Source organism: Triturus cristatus, chromosome 3_2 (assembly GCF_964204655.1).
Source record: "Triturus cristatus chromosome 3_2, aTriCri1.1, whole genome shotgun sequence".
In the NCBI taxonomy this organism is placed as follows: Eukaryota; Metazoa; Chordata; class Amphibia; order Caudata; family Salamandridae; genus Triturus; species Triturus cristatus.
The window spans coordinates 642726363-642744765 of NC_140584.1; the positions used below are offsets into that span (position 1 = coordinate 642726363).

At 42.3% G+C, this 18403-nt stretch overlaps 1 protein-coding gene across 3 annotated transcripts in view; it reads left to right on the plus strand.

Moving 5' to 3' along the window:
• The window catches only part of ERBB4 (erb-b2 receptor tyrosine kinase 4), a 2224949-nt gene extending 2207167 nt beyond the window's left edge, over positions 1-17782 (plus strand). For all 3 annotated transcript variants that reach the window (XM_085648582.1, XM_085648584.1, XM_085648585.1), the window contains one exon: positions 2204-17782. In XM_085648582.1, coding sequence (XP_085504708.1) covers positions 2204-2652 — 449 coding nt within the window. In that variant the 3' untranslated portion in view covers positions 2653-17782. The remainder of the gene's footprint in view (positions 1-2203) is intronic.
• Positions 17783-18403: the final 621 nt, after the last annotated feature.

Consider the following 18403-nt stretch of genomic DNA (forward strand, 5'->3'; position numbering starts at 1 on the left):
TACCTAAGAACTTCTTAAAGAATAAAAATCTCCAAAGACTCCATAAAGCTCTTCCCAGAGGAGTCAAAACGGTTGTTTACTAAACATGCTATTTCACCGTTGTCAAAAAGGAGAACTGTTTAAAGATAGGTGGTCTTCAAATAAATCTGCATCACCAGACTTTTTGTTGTTGAGGCTCTTCGTACTGAGAATGAAGAACCCTTCCCTTTTACCATGGAAAGGGATCTACATCATGTCGCCATAAGTGTTGTTATGCATGTTGGTAGTGTTAGTACCATTTTGTAGCCCCACAGCGCTTTTTGAATATGGGCCCCATTTGAAGTTTTGAAGCACTTGTTGACCAAAGTCAAAGACGTCTTTTGAAATTGTATTTGGTGGTCCAAACCATTTACCCCTCTAACCAGGGGTCTGAAAGATCAGGAGGCATCTGCAGCTGATGTGCTACCGCTGACATAATCTACAAATGTGTTCCTTAAAACAAGTCTAATAAAAAAGACATCTTTTTAGAAATGTGATATAGCTGCTTTCCAGCAGACCTGGATTATTAGGTATGTACCTTGGCCATAATTGCCCTTCCTCTCGTTCTGGTCTCCCGCTGTAGTTTAGACATCGTAGTTCTATATTTCATAATTCACCTGTAAAATCACAATTGCAGTTTTACAAATGTATAGTTGGTAATTTCCTAGTGCATAATGCTCACCGTAGTTATTAAAATGGTAAGCATTGCTCCACATTTTGCTTGAATGCACCTTCTAAAACATAGATTGAACTCTCCCTGAGGTCAAGTTTGATGATTTTGGACACCTTTGAGAACATGGCAGCTCTCCTCAGCAGGGTCCAAACCATCAAATATAGTTATTTTATGCTAAAAAAAAACAATAAACTTTGGGTTTTACTCCTGGTTACTTATATCCATACGTTTTAAAGAAAAGGCAGAGAAGGGCAAATATAGATAAAACTCTCTTTTCTAGTTGGGCCCATAGGGGAATCTCTGGGGCTAGAAAATTCATAGCCATTTACAACCCTTGACATTCTGTTTTGGAGGCTAGATTAGAAACGCTTCTATTTCATAGACTCTGCAATTAGGGATCAGTTAGACAGCAGATTTGACTTGTGATGTCATTAAAGTGGCAGCTCAATACAGGGTCAGTTGCCACAAGCACTTCTGGTGTGCTAACATGCTGTTACAAATAGTTCCTAGTATCCATGTGTTCACTGCAAGAGAGAAACTAGCACTTGGATGCCCAATTCTGTAGCAAACCAAAAAAGGCCATATGTGGACATTTCCAGTCATTCACTAGTAGCCCAGTGACGTTGTGTTATTGGTTTTTTTAACTGCTGTTTTATTTATAGATGCCTGGATGTGTGAGGTTCAAAAGAAATAGTGATATTCAAACTACATGAAAGTTAAAGAGCCGTTTTCTTGTTAAGATCTGGCTTGACAGTGCAGCTGTCACCAGACGATTATGTGAGAATCAGCAGTAGAGGGATTTTGGCTCCCCCACACCTTCGGAGCCAGGAGTACATGTTTTTTTGGGCAGGAGCTTTGTGCATCCACACAAAAAAGTGATTGCCCTCTACACAGCTGTGTTCATTTCGTTTATTCAGCTGCCTGAGCTTGATCGTTCAGGGATACATATGTGACATTGTAATGCCGTTAAAGTGTCTTAGCTAACTAGATAATGTATGATATTTCTCTGGCAGCAGCAAAGATGTGAAGAGGGCAGTCCTTAATCTACATGTATTTTTAGCTCTGGCTTGACAGTGCAACTGTCATCTGCCCTTTAAACCTGCACCGATATTATTCTACAGCTCTGTGCCCCCACACAAACACAGCTCTGTGCCCCCACACAAACACATATCCATTCCCACGCCATCTACTTGTAATACTTCACATTACCATCCAAAACTCCTTTGAAGCCATGCCTATTGGCAGTGCCAATGCTTGTTTTATCAGTGAGTGGGTTTTCTTGCTATTTAGTGAAATTGATTAATTTGCTCCAGGATCCAATGAGTATTTAGGTTATCAAGGAAGGTATTAGGTTAAGGACACTGGAGACTTAGGTTGTCCATTGGAGTGGGACCTTCCTCACGCAGACTACGGGAGCTTGTCATATCTGCTCCGGCCCCTCTCTATGTGGACATGCTTTGTATGATAGGGATATCATTACTGAGCTGCTGATGCTATTTCTTTGTGTTTCAGATTACCTGAACCCCGTGGAAGAGAACCCCTTTGTAGCCCGACGAAAAATGAGTGATCTGCACTCTCTGGACAACCCTGATTACCACAAAGCCTCCAATGGTAAACCCAAGGTGGAGGAAGAGTATGTGAAGGAGCCCATGTACCTCAATACGGTTGCCAACACTTTGCAAAACGTGGAGTACCTGAAGAACAACGGCCTGGCTGTCATACCTGAGAAAGCAAAGAAGGCCTTTGACAACCCCGAGTATTGGAACCACAGCCTGCCTCCGCGGAGCACCCTTCACCACCCTGATTATCTGCAGGAATACAGCACAAAATACTTTTACAAACAGAATGGACGGATCAGGCCCATTGTGGCGGAGAACCCAGAGTACCTTTCTGAGTTCACGCTCAAGCCAGGCATGATGCTGCCCCCGCCACCATACAGACACCGGAACACAGTTGTGTAGGGCCCTTTTTTTCTCAGTATTACTGATGTGAGGGAAGACTCCACGCCTCTCCTTATACCCCTCCCCGATCTCATTCTCTTTGACGTCCTCCCTAAGCCACCTCTCCTTCTCATTAACTCAGGTGGGCTTGTTCTTCCAGTTTTCCCATTCTCTGATGTTTCTGCGTGATAGAACATGTCACATGTGGACCACCCACTATTCAGAGGGGAAGAGAACAGAAGAAAGACTAACCAGCCTGTTATTACTTTCTCTCAACTGTGTAATGTTGGACACAGGATGGCAGGAAAACTCAGAAGGACTAAGGACTAGGGTTGCTCTGACAGAAAGAACCTTTGTTGGAGTGTTCCTTATTTTCACATCAGTTTTCAAAACTCAAATGCTGTGGGCAGAGTTTGAAGATCTGCTCATCAGGGCAGAAATTTATGAGAGCACATTCAATATTCCCGAAAATCATGCTTTTCAGTACTCCTCTGTAGAAAGGAAATGCAGCTTCTTTCTACAAGATCTATTGTTATGCTCATTGAAAATGGCTGGACTGTTTTCCCAAAAGCATCTGCCTTGTGTCCACCATGGACCCTGTCATAGAAAAGGCACTTGACGTAAGCTCCCCACAGCTCCATTCTCATTAGTCACTGGCATTGGTCAACCCCAGTTTGCAAATCCTGTGGCCTTCAAGGGAAGCCACTGTACTGGCTGCCGGTAGGCCTTGTGCTTGTGTAAGTAATGGCAAACTGTCTACCTATAGAAATGCAAAGACCAGGATGAGGGGAGACATGGTATGCCGGCCACTACATAACGAATGAGGCAGTCAAGACACAAGATGAGTTATTTTTTGCATAGAAAAAATGCTATATTTTATATGTTGTTAAAATCCTATCCACTCAAATTCTTCCCGATTTAGCAATAAGTTGAGTTATTGAGGTTGTCTATCAGTATAATAAGGATGGTCAGAAGAGGTACTGTACATAACGAGGGGGAAAGCCAGATTATTAGAAGCCTTTCCAGTCTATTTTGGGCTGATAGAAAACCACAATTAAGGCTTTAGTTCAAATATAAATCCAGAACAGTAACCAAAAGGTCATAAATACCCCAATGCAACTCCATGTTGGTGGCTACATTCAAGCCACACCTGCGAGGTTCAAAGTTGCCTATGAGATAAGGTCGCTGGGAACTGCAAGCAGCAACTCATGGGCACTGTTGTGGTGGGAATAGTGGGGGAGGGCCGAGGAACCACAGGAAAATGCTATGTGGTTCAGGACATTTTCTGTCTTTTCAGTGATTTGGAAGGTGAGGCACAGAAGCAAGACGGGTACATCTGCCTGTCTGAGTTCAGGGACATGCTTCTTTGCATCTTTGTTGTGACTTGGTTTTCTGCATCCCCCACTATGGTCTTGTAGGAGGGGTACTGAATGAATCAATATGGACGTAGACGACAACATAAAAGGCATACTGTGTAGTACACAGATATATGGACAAGTGCAGAGTTGTGATCCAGCTGGTGTTCGGCAGTGCAATGTCCTAGATTGTGTCCAATACAAGAACGATTACTCCCCTGTTAATTCAGTCTCTAGGAGTTTTGTGTGAGTGTTTCCTGAGATCTCCACTGTAATTCATGGACTTGGCTGGGGTCAGTTCACTCACATCAACTAGTGCTAAAACGGAATAATCTCTCCACAGAACGTTGATTGGTCCCTCAGCTCCTTAGCAGGGTTGTCACATTTTCAGTCACAGAAAGGGTTGGTCGGTTTTAGGACCAGTGTATCTTGATACACATACTCAACTGTGGAAATGACAAAAATAATTATTTGTGATATTAGGGACATTTTTCGTGAAACTGCCTATCTCCTGAATATTGGAGAGTGCCATGAAGAGTCCACACCAAGAAAAACAGGAAGGAGCCCTTGAAGCAACCTTAGATTGCCTAATAACAGGTTCTAGAAAATGTTGCATAAAAGACAAGTTACTTTCCAGTGCAGGAAGCCTTCAGAACACAGGGATGTAACCAATGTTCTTTTTTTTAAATGTTTTTAAAATATTTTTATTATTTTTAAATAAAACAACAAAACATTTTAGCAGGTGCATTGCAGTCACATACCATTGGCTATATCCAACACAAGTTACAGGAAGCAGTGATAGACAGCTAACGACAGTACAAGTATCCTTCTTGCGCCCCTTGTCGTCGTCTACCCCCCATAATGCGTAGTTCCCAAATCTCTCTGCTAGGTAGGTGTCCAGTGTGACGTATCCCGCTCCCCCCACGCCAATTTATATGACTTGCAATACCGCAGTATCTTCCCCTTCCATCTCTAAATGGTAGTAACTCAACCATGGCTGCCAAATATTCCTAAATTTCCGGGGTCATCCCCGTGCTTTGTATACCGTCAGGATGCAACGATTCCTGATAAAAAAAACAGTGCAGGCAGATTTTCGGTTTAGAAAGTTTCCTCCCTGTTTACGGCTGTTTTGATTGTGGTTCTTCTTTCTTGTTTTAAATTTGGTCAAATATTGAGTTTTAATTCGGATGTCTCGAGTATGTAACTTACCAGTCACGTAGTGGGAAAGCGCCATCTCTGATCCGCAGTGATGTCAGCTGACGGAATGCTGCACACCCTGTTCAGATGGAGCGCAGACTCACAACTATAGGAGTAGCTGAAGTGAGTTTGGTCTCTCCCGCTCTCTCCCTGTGACATGCTTTGAAGGATTTTACGGACATAAGGCTACCGTACTCCTGGGAAATGTACGACTTTGTACAATGTACGTGATGCACAACTCTGAAAAAACAATTAACAGGCTAATTCTAATCCAACGGTAATTCTAAAAGGGGGCGCAAATAACGTTGTGCTTGATTTCACATTGCAAGTTAAGTGCAAATTGCACTTGCACCCAGGGGGGCATATTTACACGAAATGACACATCACTGCGCCAAGGCTGCGATGTGTCATAATTTCTTTCGCCTACGTGAAGAATACTTACGACGCCATGGATGTGGCATATTTACAACAGTACAGGGCTCCATGGCCCAAGGTCCCAAGGATGTGTCAGCAATTCTGATGTATCCATGAGGATGATGCCCCAAGGCATCCGGCTCAAGAGTGGTGCACTGCTGTAGTTGATCATAACTGACTCAACTACAGCAATGCGTCAAAAAACAGAGGCGATGCATCGTGTTTGCCTGGCTCAAGTGGCCTATTGTATGGGGACCAATGCAGTGGAGTGTCAAAAGGTGAACTCACCTTGCACTCTATTACATTGGGCGTGGATGTCATCCATATAAGTGGGCATAGTGTGCTTATGTGTACCACGATGCTTACGTAAGTGTGTCATAAGCCATTAATGGTGTGTAATGTGTGATCTACTGTGTTACCTACCTTATGTGTGCACTTACCTGTTGAGGGGATGTAACTTGATTGCAGATTACATTGTTTCAAGTCACTTCAGCTGGTCAAATTTCTCTAAAACAGCCTGCATCATTCCTACGCCTGGGTTTTAGAGGCGTAGGATTTTTGACGCATCTCTAGCTCAGCGGCCTGTCTCCCGAAGATGCGTCACTTTGGGAAAAAATAATAAATACCACTGGGTCAGTTTTGAAGGGAGATTTTAGGTGAGAACACCTACCTTGCATATATTAAAACTAATATGATGCAGCCGATTCCGCCAAAGGAAAAAAACGACGCAGGCCGAAGAAAAGTGAAGCACCAGCCTAGATGTATCACCTTGTAAACATGGAGCAACGTCAGCTCTAATGCTGCGTCAAAAAAAAAACACGCAGCGGTGATGCAAGCTCCTTTTAAATATGCCCTAGGTTTTTTCCAGTGCAAATACCTAAAGGAGGAATTTGTACATGTAAATGAAACATAGTGTAAGTCATTCTATCCAGTTCTCAGAATATGTGTGCAGGAAGCTGCTACCAATGCATTAAAAAATGCAGAGAAGAATAAAAACATTATTGATACAATGCATGCCTAAACATGCACTTTATAGAGCATATGTTGGGGAAATAGACACAAATTAGCAATGTACGTGAGTAGCGTTACAAAGACACAAGATGATGTGCCTAATTCATGCATGGTACAAGGGGATATTCTTGAATAAAAAGAAGGTTATAACATATATGCATTTTCATAAACTATGCGTGTTGTATTTTACACACCTATTTACCTTTGTAATTCTCCCATGCTGCATTAGATTGGATGAAAGACAATAGTAAAGTATAGCATTAAAAAATACAAAGTCTGAAAACTACCCAGAGAACACTTTCTAACCTAAAACTTATCTTGTACAGCCAGTGAGCTGTGCAATACGGACACTAAGGTCCATGCAAATGAGTAGGCATGGGCATGGTCATTTTGAAAAGGGGGTGTCTCTACCAGCATGTGGAGGCCAGGACATGGCAAAGCGTTAGATGGTCGTTCTTCGAACGTCTTAAACCCAAGGGGGCAACACTTGCACCATCTGTTGTTAAATGTGCAACCTCTGTTCATCATTAACATAAGTTTTGCATCAACCAGGGACGATGCAACAATCATTCCTGCTTGGTAGCAGCGGGGTAACAACCTCATTAGAATTTGGGAATCCATATTCGGTTTTAGCATCCGCTGAGTGCAGTCTCCTCAGGATCTGAACATAAATAAGATGGGAATGGAAGCCCTTCTTGCATTGGAGAATGGAGGTGGTTTGTTTTCGCCATCCCTGCGAGGATACCTTCAGTCAAGATGCAGTGACTGACAGCTCTGTCCATCGACCAGGGGACCTTTGGTTGCCTTGGCTGCGCCTCCACCACTGATGGAATAATTTTTAGGAGGGTTGTGTAAATTTAACAACTGCGGATCACCAGCTGGAAAGGAGGTAACAGGAGTGACAGGCGCTGTCGGCTCTCCTGACGACTGATTCACATTACATCTCAAGGAGGCTGATTTCCTGCCAATCAAACAGGCCGGTGGAGCCGCTCCCGCCCTCAGAGTGCGGGCTGATCGTTGGCATTTACAAAGCGGGGTCTGCAGAGCGCTGTGTCTGTGGCAGAACGCTTGGGCAATTCCTGGAAGCTAAAGCTGTCCAATGCAATGTGTATTTTTTATCTCCAAAATATGTAATCGTTTCATAAGGGAAAGAATGCACCGGGCCTGACTTCCTGCGGACCTGCAGCCACATGGCTGGCCTTGTATGAGGTCCATTAAGTTGCAGAATGGTCCCTTAAACTTAAATCTCCTGAGATTCAGAAAATCTCTCAAAACCCTACTCTTTCCCTGAGCCATTTTCTCTTTTCTCTCCCGACTTTCCCCCCCTGTGAGTAAGAGGTTCAGCGCTGGGATACCTTCTGGGTGACTACGCGCTTTAGAAAAACCAAATAATAATAATAATAAACAAGTTGTTCTAACCCATCCTAAAACAATGAACAATTAAGTAAAATGTCCTAGGGCACGTGATTTGCTCTCATGCTTCCTATATGTGCCATATTACGGTGCCACTTGTGGGCGACGCTGCCCTGCTGAGGACTCTCAGAATGTGCATGGTAGTATTTATTTTATCTGCCAACAAATGCCATGTGTCTGTGCTTTAAAAGTTTTTCCTTCCCTGTAGCCAAAAAGTAGCATTTTCCTTCTGTTGCAGAATGAATTATTCTATTTATTTGTAAAATTTGTATCGAAAAACATATTTGATAGGTTAACTTGGGAAGGATATAGGAAGACAGCCTCTTAATTGATTCTGTATATCCACCCTTGGGAGTAAAGTGCAGAGTTTACTGCACACTCACGGTTCCTGCTGCAGTTTGTTCTTTTTGTATTTTGTCATCCATGGCAGTCAGCCTGACGCCAAGATCTGGAAAAATAAACTCCAGCATGATTGGCAGATATCAGTGCTCGTGCATCAGACTAGGGATCTTTGCTCTAGCACAGCTTAGTTGTGCGTGCACAATGGGCGGAAGTACTCTGAGTCACAACAGGTGACCCAGCCAGCAGGAACCGGGCAGGATATGTGAAGGACGATGACTGTCACAGTTCTGAACTTCAACATGAGAGATATGCTTCAAGACAGTGGTTGACCAATATTGGTCCAGACGGGCTGGATCCATGCCAAAGTGTCAGTTAAAACAGTAGTGGCATGGCTCAAAATGAGAAACTCTTCCCAATCAATCAGTCAATCAATCAATCAATCAGGATTCTTATAACGCGCGACTACTCACCCGTGAGGGTCTCAAGGTGCTGGGAGAGTTGCCTGCTGCTGAGGAAAACGGTGACCTTGAGGATGAATGTGTGTGTTACATCCATTGTTCTTACATTGATGTACAACATGCACAAATTTAAGGGAAACTCTTTTTATTATAGCACGATTCCCCTCTTTCCAGCCCGGAAGTATTTTAACGTTACAAGGATGATCAACCTCAAATTTCCTCTGTGTCCACTGACATTATTTATTCTCATTTAGAATTTTTAGATGAGTCAGGGCTTCTGAAGATAACAGCAGCTTAGGAGAGGATTGTGCTTACCCTCACATATTCTCTTATGTATGGGCTGGCTCTGCAAACTGCCCTGCTCGTCAACGGTGTTAATCCCGGTTTCCAACATGGCAGCCACAAGCAAGAAATACAAAGACTTTTTTTACATTAGAATTTCCACTTAGCTTATCCTTCGCGAGGTCAAGTGTGTAGGGGGATTTCTACCTTAGAAGGCATTTTTTGGACATGTGGAAAATGTTATATATGAGGCGGAAAGAAGCTTTTGACCTCTGTCTGATTGACAGCTACCCAAAGAGATGCTACCAATAGGATCCCTTAGAAATCAATCTTCTTAACTCATCCCGCAGTTTGCTGTGCACTACCGGGGATTGGTGTGTATAGAAGGGTTTTCATCTTGGTGTTAATCACCTTCAAAATTAAGGCAACGTGGAGGCCTTGCTTTTATTACCGGGCATCAGCCCCCCAAGAAAGAGTTGCAATGAAGCAAGCACATTATGAGAAGTTATCATCAGTGTTTGGTCTCGTAAAACAAAGGGAATAATCTTGAGAAAGAGCTTCTGCTGTGCACAACAAAATGTCTTGATTTCCAGTGAATATTTAATTGAATGAGTAACAAACGTTGGCGCCAAACATATAGTATGTGAAAGAATTGTGCAATTTGCCACAGCTAAAACCCTTCCTTGATACGGGCCATATTTCACCCTGCAAAGCGAGCTGTCCTTAAAGAACTGTTATTATAAACAAACTCAAGGGTGCTCATTTTATCAGCGTCTAGTGTGCAAGATGTTGAATAAGGGATTCCTGTTTTGAACATTTGGGCTGTGTGTTGCACACATTTTTCTGCCCATGGAGCTCAGACGGCTGAGCTCCCTCCCCGTCTTCACCATGCACTTCTTCGAGTAGGCAGAGAGACTTGGCCTCTGTTACCTTCTATGGGGATTCCACAACCACGTAGAGTTCTGCTGGGCTGATCACACTGCTGCTGGTTGCGTGATGTGACCAGTGGCAGAGCAAAGAATGTTTATATCTCGATGGAAGAGCATTAAAGGAATTTACTTAGAGGGTGGTCAGACACAGTTGCTCAGCCGTTTTGATCTTTATATAAAATCACAAATCTACAACCCCTCGGGAACCAGCCAGCCCCTCTGCAACCAATAGCTTCTCTATCGGCTGCCAACCAATAGCGACTGCTGGGTTAGGAAGTGCCACTTAAAAGCTTCATGTACATACTGCCTCTGTGAAATCTGTGCCCTGCTCCAAGCGATAATGTGGGCAGGCGTATGGCCATGGAGATGCCCCTGCCATGACGCTCTGTGAAGTGGAAAGCAGTTTCTTTTATCTCTGCCCAAGAGGGGGCACCACTTGGGCACCCAGATCTCTGTGCCAGCCAGCAATGCATGGTTCATCTGCTCTCACTCAGGAGAAGCAGGTACATTACCCACAGAGATGAACTGCAAGTGAGACGGAGGTGGACCAGCACCACACAGAAACCTTTTGGATAGATATCCTCACTTTCTGTTGTGATCATGCACTCGAAAGTATTGCAGTAATTTATTTGGGATAATACCAAAATGTGTTTTTTCTAAAGGCGTTCCAACTTCTCTTTCTTGCAGCACTGCAGAGTTCTGCATGTGACCTGGGGCCAGGACCAATATGATTAACAAATCAAGAAGTGCTTCATTTTACAAATATATAGCATCTCATAGTTTTGCATATAAATGCAATTGCAAATGCTTCACCTGAATATTGAACCTTTAATACTTGCAAGCTGTGAGGCAGTTCAGCGCTCATTTACTAACTTTTGTGTGGGTACTCACGCAATGCAAAGCAGCACAAGGCAGAAGAGTCAATTTACATATGATTCTTAATTTGCATGCTCACAGTGCTCAGTTACATTAAGTTGTGCAAGCATCTATACAAACTGCAGTAAATGAGGTCTTGATAGCTCTGTTGATAGTGTGTGTGTAGACCCAATTTTATACCACAAGCTTCTTAAGGAGGTCTCCCAGGAATTACATTGACCGCAAAGTTAGTCTTCGATAGTCGTAGGTCAAGCAGCTCTTGCACTCCTGCACATGTTATGAAGTACTAAGCACTTCATTGACTTTCACTTGATAGCCAAGGCCAATCCTATAGCCCTTAAAAACCTTCCTCATATTTTCTTAATAAAGTGATCTCAAATTCTCATAGCTACAGGAGGCAAGGCTGTCATTCGAGATCCAGCACCCTCGAAACAAAAGCTAATCATCGGTGGATTAGTGGATTCGTGCCTGCAGGTCTCCACCAACTGCAATGATAGCATAACCTCATATTATCCTCGACTTGACCAATTATTACTATAGTGGCCCACCACAAAGAGTTTTGCTGGGCTGATCACACTGGTGGTGCAGTGACTAGACTAAGCACTGGGGTATTTTGCTCCATCCAATGTTACTCTACAGGAAGGGACTAGTCCATGTTCTCCCAGGTTGCATTTGCTGTTATTGTCGCAATAGAATCATACAGTGTTCTCCAATGCTCTTCTCACACTTATCCAAGTGAAAACGCTAAGCAGTGCTACCTCAGGCTCTTCCAAATGAAAATGAATTGATTTGACCCTTCCAAGCCCTTCCAGGATCCTCCCACAGTTAGTGGAGTGAAAGTCCTACGCTCCTCCCACTACTACTGAAGTCATTGGACCATGCAATGCTCTGCTTGATTCCCTCCACAGTGACTGAAGTGATAGGTCTGGACTACATTTGTTCAGGTCTTGCACAATAGGCCTCGCTTAGGGGGTAGAGCTATGCAAGGTCCCTCACACAGTCATCAGTCATAGGACAAAGGGTTGTTCTCAAAACTCCCCCCCAAAATGCTACTGTTCTCACACATTCCTACACTTTTCACCGCAACAGTGTGCCATATTTGCTCAGTGTGTTTCTCAGGCCGTGGATATCAAAACTGCTTCTACTTTTTAGTCATTGAAAGCAAAACATCCGGTTATCCCTATCAACTGTACTAACGTCTAAAATCTTTACCGCTAATTGATAGAATAAACTTATAAACAAGGAATTACAATAACCTTGGCACCAGCTCGGCTGGAGAATGAGATCACATAGTGGGTTGGCCAGAAAAAAAAGTAGAAGCTTTGAAATTGATTCCTGTGTCACTTGAACATCTCTCATTCCAAAATCATCTCTCATTTTGCTTCTGGAAGTGGCATCCGTTTGCAGGAAGGTTTATTTTACCAGCAGGCTTGTCCGTTATTACCTGTGCTAACTTCAGAGAAGCTAATATCCTGCTGAGGGGCCAAATCTCCTGCAGAGTCAGGCATCTGATGCTTGTTGGATCACTTCAAGCCCACAACACTTGTGGGGAATAGACTGTTCTGGGAGAGCCGCGATGTTGAAACTGTGAATGCCGAATTCAGATATGTAAGCTGTTCTTTCAAGATAAAGCCGTGTGGAATTATGTAGCATAAACTGGTTCTGCTGTTACATGGGTCGATAAACAGCATCTGTGTGGAAGGCAGCTGGCATTGATCGCTCCTGACCAAGAAAAGACCCTGTCGTATCATAGGATGCAGCAAGTTGATGGTGTTCTTTGTTAAAAATTGTGTTATGTTTTCAAGAATCTAGCGTACTGTGGACCATGCTCCTAACTCGAGCATAGGTCTCAAGCACATGCCTGCTCCTGCTTCAAAATGGTAGGCAGATGAGATTGAGTTCCCCCTTTTGATTGCTGCATGTTTGTTGTGCCAGACCGACCGCTCTTAAAGTGCCCTCTGTCTCTGCAGAGAGTAGTTGGGGGCATATTTACAAGGGCTTTATCTCCGCTTTTTTGGCTTAAAAAGCCAAAAAAGCGAGATAAAACTATCGCCCTATTTATAAGCGGGTGCTAACATGCATAATTGCATGTTAGCACCCTTTTTCCCAACGCCTCCCTTTGCATCTGTAATGAGATGCAAAGTGGGGGTCACTGGGCGTACCCCGGATGGACTACCTTGCAAATATCGCTGATGTTCACATTGCGATATTTACAAGGCTGCCCCAGCATTTTAGCACACGTTAGTTTATGGAGAAAACCGCTGTTTTCTCCCAAAACTAACGTCTGCTAAGATGCAGACTTACCTATCCCTAACATTGGGATGGATTATGCTGATACAACCCTGTGGGTCGTATCAGCAAGGTTATCGCCATTTTGCCGGGAACATCGCTGGAAAACCAGCGATGTTCCCTGCAAAACGGCAAGACCCTCGCTATCTCTGGAATTTTTATTGCCCTGGAGAAATGCGTTGTTAATAACGCCCTACCAGGGCGATAAATTCCAGAGATAGCCTACGATAACAAAATTATCGCTAAGCACGGCCAGCGATAATTATCGCTGCCCGTTGATAATATGCCCCTTAGTCCTTATTCTTAGCTAACAACAGTGGTGAGAGCCAGAGGACTCTTGGACAAGGAGAATAAGTTTACGGAGTGATCTTTTATCCAGGGTAAACACACTGTTCTATGTCACACAGACAACACACGCCAGTCCTGGCTTTCCTTTGAATAAACAAATACAATGTGTGAGTTGTAGTCTTTCTTCATTTCAGTGAAGCCAACTTGACGAAATCAATACACTGAAGTGAGTAAGGGAATACACAGGACTGGAAACACAGCATCCAAGTGACATGGATCCCCACGGTCAACCTACTATAAAGAAAAAAATGAGAGGACATGTAGAGGCGATGTGACGTCTCCAGCCTCATCCTATAGTGATAGCTCCCTGCACCGTGTTAAACTGTGAGATTTTGCTTTCTCTGCAAGCTGTTGAGGTCTGTAATCATCCGTCATGTAACAGTGTACAGAACAAGGAAGTGCACGTTTATCTTTAACTGGACATTCCTGATGGGTTATTTTAGATAGCTCCTACCACACTCACAGGTGTACATCAGTGTTTGCCTATCACTTTGTAAAAACTTCCCTTACACTATCTGAACACTCTCAATGGTGGAGTAGGTTGCATGCACCCACGGGAGACCTTATAGGGGGTTCAAGCTGATACCATTCATTCTTTCCTCCTTAAAATTCATAAAACAGATTGCAAAATGAGAGGAGAGGTCCAGAGGGGTGAAGCGAGATGAGAAATATTGCATTTTAGCGTTGACTACTGTGCTGAATCGAGATCTGTGAACACACATCGTCCACTTGGAAGGTATTTACATGAGTGCCACTTAGGAACTTGTGATGTGGATTGGTCGTAGTGAAGCCCATTTCGGTTCTTGACAAGCACCTTACTTCACCATGTCAAATATTTCAAAGGGTTGAGCCATACCTGATGGAAACGCCTGAGCTGCTTTCCCTTTGAACAATAGCACAATGTCCCTTTGGACAACAGCACTTTCTTCCCTGATCAGAAATTGAAAATATTCTGCATACTTCTTTTCTGAGTGTAGGAGCCGCAATCAAAGCACTAAATTCTCCTCTGCTCAATAGAAGGGGATGTATGAAGAGCTCCATGCTCACTGCAACATTTATACCCTGCCAGTTTCTCAATCTCGAATAATGGATTCTGTCATTTCCAATCTTAATTTCCCTATAGAGTCGGAAGCGTGACTGTGGCGGTGCCAAGGGGTAACCCAGGCTTTCTAGAGCAATGCTTGAAGGCCTGCATTGCACGTTTTGTATAGGGCAGGGGCAGAGTTTGTGTGCCGTCGACACGATCTCCCTTCAATTCTGTAAATTTTCTAGGACTTGTTAAATTCTGTTTGATTGTCTGACTGAATCTAAAATGGGCAAAATAGCACTAATATCGATACATACAAGTCAATTATTCACAAACCTCATTTTGGGTTTTCTCATTTTGAAACAAAGACAAGCATTGATGTGATATTGATTCCAAAAATCAGGATAGTTGATACAGTAATGCAAAAAATCAAGAACTTCCTAATCATGTCATAATTGGATATTAAAAAAGTTGTAGTATTATGATAATTGAGAAACCTGGAAACAAATCTAATGCAAATGTGTCTTTATAACAATGTTTTAGAAAGCAAACATTTGGTAGTGTGCTTGCAGACTATTTCAGTGTTTTCACCACAGAATTATGGCACGTGCACTTAAGTTCGTTAATGCAAATCCCCACAGAGAAATGATCTTCCATACAAATTTCTGCAGTGAAATATGCACTTTTGCAGTTTAAATAAGTATTAATCATTGCAAATTTGCTTATCAGTGCATTGCACACTAAGAAGGTTCGTATACACACCTCACATGTGTGAAGTGAAATCGTTTCACAAAAGGCTGCAAGGTGGTTGGTGCTGTGATGTTGATCATGGTGTCTATTCAGTTTCTATTGCATATTTTGATTGATAAATTCTTAAAATGAGGTAGCATAATTTGTCAATATTGTCAATGCCCGAGTTGGGCGATTTCCCAGAGCATCCGCTCAACATATGACTGCATTTGATGTTTATACCCATTTTAATAAGCAATAATGTATGTTAGTACTTTCCCTGCTCTATACTGTGAGGTAGACTGTACGACAGGAAAATCAATCGCCTAACTACAGAATATGTCTGGTGTTAGAGGATTGTGAACAAATCCCATCAAAACTCCAAATTTCTTCAAAATTCCCAACTTTTGCTAAGCTGAGTCTCCCAGATAGGTCTCCCTGAGAAACTAATTGATGAACAGGTAAAACACCTGTTGGGTCTTAAAATATATACCAATGCAATATGACATCAAGCACTTTAACTTCATCTCTTCTAATGCAAGCATCTCAATTATGCTTTTAAGGGATGACTGTGATATTAGTAGTTGAACGTAGGAATCACCTATGCTCTGATTCTGATAGGACAGTCTTATTGGATTGCTATAGGATGTCTGTAGGAAAGTAGTGTGACCTACTAGAGTAGTAATAAAACAGTAGGGCATGTAAGCAATCATTTAGTGTGTCATTTGCAAAAGTGTCCTGTTAGAATCCAGCATACAAGTAAAGTATTAATTTGCCATTATATATATGTTTTGTAGGAAAGCCAAATGAATGATTTTGCATGGGTAGGTGGCTTGAGTGACCATTTCGATGCTTACATATTATTCAAGAAATGTAATTGGCCAATTCCGTGACACCTGCCCAAATCAGGATTATAATTACCTGGTACCTTGCTTGATGCCTGAATCAGACAGTGGGATGAGGATATTTTGTACTTTTTACCTGATTCAGCTCATTATGTTGTTTTACTTGCGTTGTATGCATGTCTACTGCTGCTGCATTAGTTAACCAGATAAATCTGGAACTTGGGTCTTTTCAGTGTTTCCATTTTTGCTCTCTCTTCAAATCAAATAGACATGGAAAAGTGTCTGCAAATCTAAAATAGAGTGAGCAAAGTTAAGAACAGCACAATTTCATGTTACCTATTTCTCCATTTATTTTAACACCACCGGCTTTGTTCCAAAGTCTCTACTCACACTTGATTCCTTAGCTCTAATTTCACAAGCTCGTATCCTGGTCATTTATATCTGGAAGAATCCCAAATTGTAATACTCAGTTCTGGAAAACCCTACATTTGCAAGTTCATCTCAGAGATATGGTAAGACCTCTGATCCTTGACTTGAAGTTCCCTTGAGCCACACAATGAATTATTGGTACGCACTCTGAGGCCCACAAGGACCACTTGCACAATGCACCTTCTGAAAGACTTTGAGGTTACTGAAACATTTTTCTGGATGAACATTATAGTCATGAAATTAATAATAAAAAGTTAGGACTTTTAGATACGTGGTCACTTCCTCCATTTTTCCTCTTGACCGCCAGACAAGACCCTAGCTCGGAAAAGTGTGAGAGGCTTTTAGCGTGAGATGTTTCTTACGATTTGCAGTGTATTTGTGGGATTAGTGTTCGCAAATCAAGGCCAGCTGCCTTCCAAACAAAACAAAATTACCACTGTATGTTACTTTGAAAATGTGAATAGTATTTTTATAGCTTGTTGAAAACACAGCTACATGCATTTGTAAATAAGGATGTTACGTTTTCTTTTTTCCTTACTTCTTGGACATCTTGTTTTCTTGCATTGTAGGTCCGTTAGGCTTGATTTGTATATAAGTAACTAGCTTGTGGTTTTTCTTTCCTACGTTCAGTTCAGTTCGTTCCACAGTTATCATTTCAGCCATCTCGTGACGTGTATTCGTTGTGTCGTGACGTGTTCAACCATTCTGCATTCAATGAGATCATAGCTCTTGCCAATCGTTGTGTGGTGTATGGTTCCTTTCGAAAACTTTCTTTGCTATTTTTGTTCGTATATTTCAAATATGAAGGAATATGCACTGTTGAAACACAGTAAGCTAACATTTTACAAAATAAAACATATAGGTACCTGTTTTAGTATTATTTCCTCGTTTCGTTGTTGTTTTTCTTTCCACTCCAGATGGGATGGAGGAGAAAGGGAAGCTCTGTAACTCCTCCTCTCTATAATAAGTATGCCATTTTTCAGTGTTTTTTTCCGAAGATCTGTTGTAGGTCTCCGGTCTCGAGCTATATAGTAAAGATGTTTGTTTTAATAGATAAACGTAGAACGCAACCTGCTTTTTTCCTCATCCCGCACTTCTCACCTCGGCCGAACAATTTGAAAACTGTTCTGCGTTTTTGTTAAATGAATCTGTCAGAAATATATTTTTAATTTAATATAAATGAAATTCAATAAAATATGGAACAACAGCTGTGGGTTTTTTTCTGTTTGTCATTGTGTCCTTGCATTTTTTGAATTGATGTAAAATCGAATAACAATAGGTATTGACAACCTCAACACTGACTAGTCAACTTATTAAACTATTATGCACTTTCAAAGCCCCTGCTGATCAACATTTCTGATTTTGTAAGTGTAACATTTTCATGTGCAAGAACAACATAGCAAATCTCAAACTGCAATATCCACATTGCGAGCCATTGTGTGTTGCAAGGAAATGTGTGGGATAAAGCGATGTTGCTGGGCCTCAGAAAGAAATGTATGAGTGCTCTGCAACCTTTAGCAGTGATTGGTTACTGAGTACACAAGGCAGGCGCTATCCATTGCTTCCATTCACAAAGAGGAAGCTGTCTATCTTGGAAAACTTCTGATGATTTACTTGTGCAAGCTGGTGGCTGTAGGGGTGCATATAACAATTCCGCGCCCCCCAATATCTTTTCTAAATGTGTCACTTTTATGTGGCAATGTATCCTCTTTTCCTTTAAACGGCAGGGGCGACACTGACAGCACATTAGGGCCCTATTACGTGCAGTGCGAACTTTCCCTATTTGCGCCACACAATAAGGTGCGCTGTGTGCAAACAGCTAAAGTGC